At 38.8% G+C, this 2,500-nt stretch overlaps 1 protein-coding gene across 1 annotated transcript in view; it reads right to left on the bottom strand.

Annotated features, from left to right (window-relative positions):
- Positions 1-527: 527 nt before the first annotated feature.
- dpp10 (dipeptidyl peptidase like 10) overlaps positions 528-2,500 on the bottom strand; it is a gene marked incomplete at both ends in the record, with an annotated part of 148,983 nt that continues 147,010 nt past the window's right edge. The window contains one exon of the mRNA XM_080850992.1: positions 528-662. Coding sequence (XP_080707118.1) covers positions 528-662 — 135 coding nt within the window. The remainder of the gene's footprint in view (positions 663-2,500) is intronic.

The following is a 2,500-nucleotide window of genomic DNA, read 5'->3' as shown; positions in this document are numbered from 1 at the left end:
TCAAATAACTCACAAATTCCAATACAATAAAACAATACACAACATACAAATACATACACACACGCGCACGCACACGTGCACACACACACACACACACACTCGTTATACATTCATTCAACACATGAAAGGAACATGCAAATTAAAATAAGAATACACACAGAATCACTCACACATTCACAAACACACACGCGTTCATTCACCCTCTCTTACACAAACCAAGATTCACACATTTCTTTCTTACACACCCTCACTCACATTCTCTATTTTTCCCCCCCACACACAGACACACAGACACACAGACACACAGACACACACACACACACACACACACACACACACACACACACACACACACACACACACACACACACACACACACACACACACACACACACACACACACACACACACACACACACAAACACACTCCCCTTCTGTGGCAGTCTCTTATGTCTGTGTCAGACCTCTCTCATAGGTCTCAGTGTGTATAAATTCCAGTGGTGTCGGTTGGCTGTCTCTGTTCTTCATCACTCATCCTCGTCATCTTGCACAGGCGGTGCGGACAGGCAGGGGTGCAGGCAGGTGTGGAAGAAGCCGGTCAGGGACTCGCTCAGGTGGCGCTGGCTCTTCAGTGACAGGTCGTGGCCTTCGTCTGGGTAGATCTGCGGAGGTCAAGGGTCATAGCAACAACAAGGCAGGACTTTAGAGCTTTTCATAGGTCTGAAAGGATTTCTGATTCATATTTCAGTTAATGTATGACCACGAACCACATTAGAAGTTATAAGGTTTTTTTTAACCCTTAAACTGTTTTTTAATGACATGGTTAAGATCTTAATATGGACCCAATAATAAAGAAAATATTTAGCTGTAATAAACTGTAGTTGCTACATAAATTACAGGCAGGAAGTTTTTTAATGGACTCATAGCAGCTAATTAAATCTGCCTTCAAGTGGACTTCAGACACCAGCTTCTTTCTCCAGGCAATGACGTGTCTCAGGTTCAAAAGATATAGCTCCTTCAGTTAACTTATAAAACAAGTGAAATAAATTCACTTGAAAATGTATCTTGAAACACCCTAACAGAATAACTATGAGTAATGGATCAGGGCGAGGCTACTAATGCAGACCATATGACTGTCTTTATCCTTCTGTAAAGATAGTTTCTTCCATTTTATGACTTTCTTGACGTTAATTTATTGAAGGTAATTAGATCTATTTATAACTGGATTCCACACCTTTACTCCCTCAGGTAATTTCATACTTTATGATTGTGACACTTTTACTCAAGCTGGAAATTGAAAAACCATCATCAAGGTGGACTCCTGCACACAGGCTTGAAATAGCACCACAGCTTGGTGCGAGTTGAAAATCATTTTTTTTTTAAATACATTTTTCTTTTGGTAATATGTTTGTAGTCAATCTGAATTTCTGTTTAGTCCAGGTAAGTTTCAGCATCTATTTTATTTTATTTTATATTTTTGTCAATGTTATGTCTGATATATATATGTCAATGCCTTTTTTAAGTTGTTTAGCCAGCTTCACTCTGGCAGGGGGACTGCCAATGGAAACTAGCCTTTTGGCTATAATTCGGTGCATTTACATTTTAATGTTTATTAATGTACACTGTCCCTCTTCATCAAATAAACAAACTGAGCAGTGGCTTCATTAGTCGCAGTTTAGCTAGAGGGCGGTGAGGAGCAATGTGCTGAATATGAAAAAGAAGTGTATGGGTTTAGAACCACAGACTGCACCTCTTATATGCCTACACATGCAAGAGCATGATGGAATATGTCAACCATTTACTTCAGACACACAATAGCCTATGAAATGGCTAGATATGATCTCGTAATTATGAGATCGATTTCCACCATGATGAGATCCTGATCTTGAAATGACAAGCTCTTTTATATAATTATGAGATCTTTGATACCCGTTCAGTATCCGCCACCTGGACAATGATGAAATAATATGATACTGTATGAATATCAAATAAGATATTCCATGTTTTTGATGTATTTCCAGCAAATACATTTCTTATGCAAATGTGCTAGATTTGATGGGACATAGTTGGAACAATAGTGTTGTAACAGCATTATATTGTGCTTTTGTGACAAGGCATGCATTTTACCCTACTTCTGGTTACAGTGAGCTTGCTGAATAAACACGCAGCAATATTTTGTGGATTCTGTTTCTACAGATTCTACAGATTCCGTTTCAAAGCAAAGAAACAATTAAATATCTGACTAGTTTGGTTATTGAGTACGCTTCCGCTGTGATAAGGGGTGCCTGGCCTATCATTGGGTTCAGCAATAGGTTATAAAGAATGTCTAGGCTAGTGATGGACTGTGAATGAAAGTTGTACCCATTCACTTTAGCCAAGGCCTGTCTGAAAAAACGATTCTGGCTACGCCATAAGTATGAGGATGTTTTTTTGCATAATAAAGTATATGCAAATATTAGTCAATTTGATGCCTGAAGGGACAACAATTGTATTGTCGATA

Source organism: Sprattus sprattus (assembly GCF_963457725.1).
Source record: "Sprattus sprattus genome assembly, chromosome: 14".
Lineage (NCBI taxonomy): Eukaryota > Metazoa > Chordata > Actinopteri > Clupeiformes > Clupeidae > Sprattus > Sprattus sprattus.
This window is presented reverse-complemented; position numbering and strand designations above follow the sequence as displayed.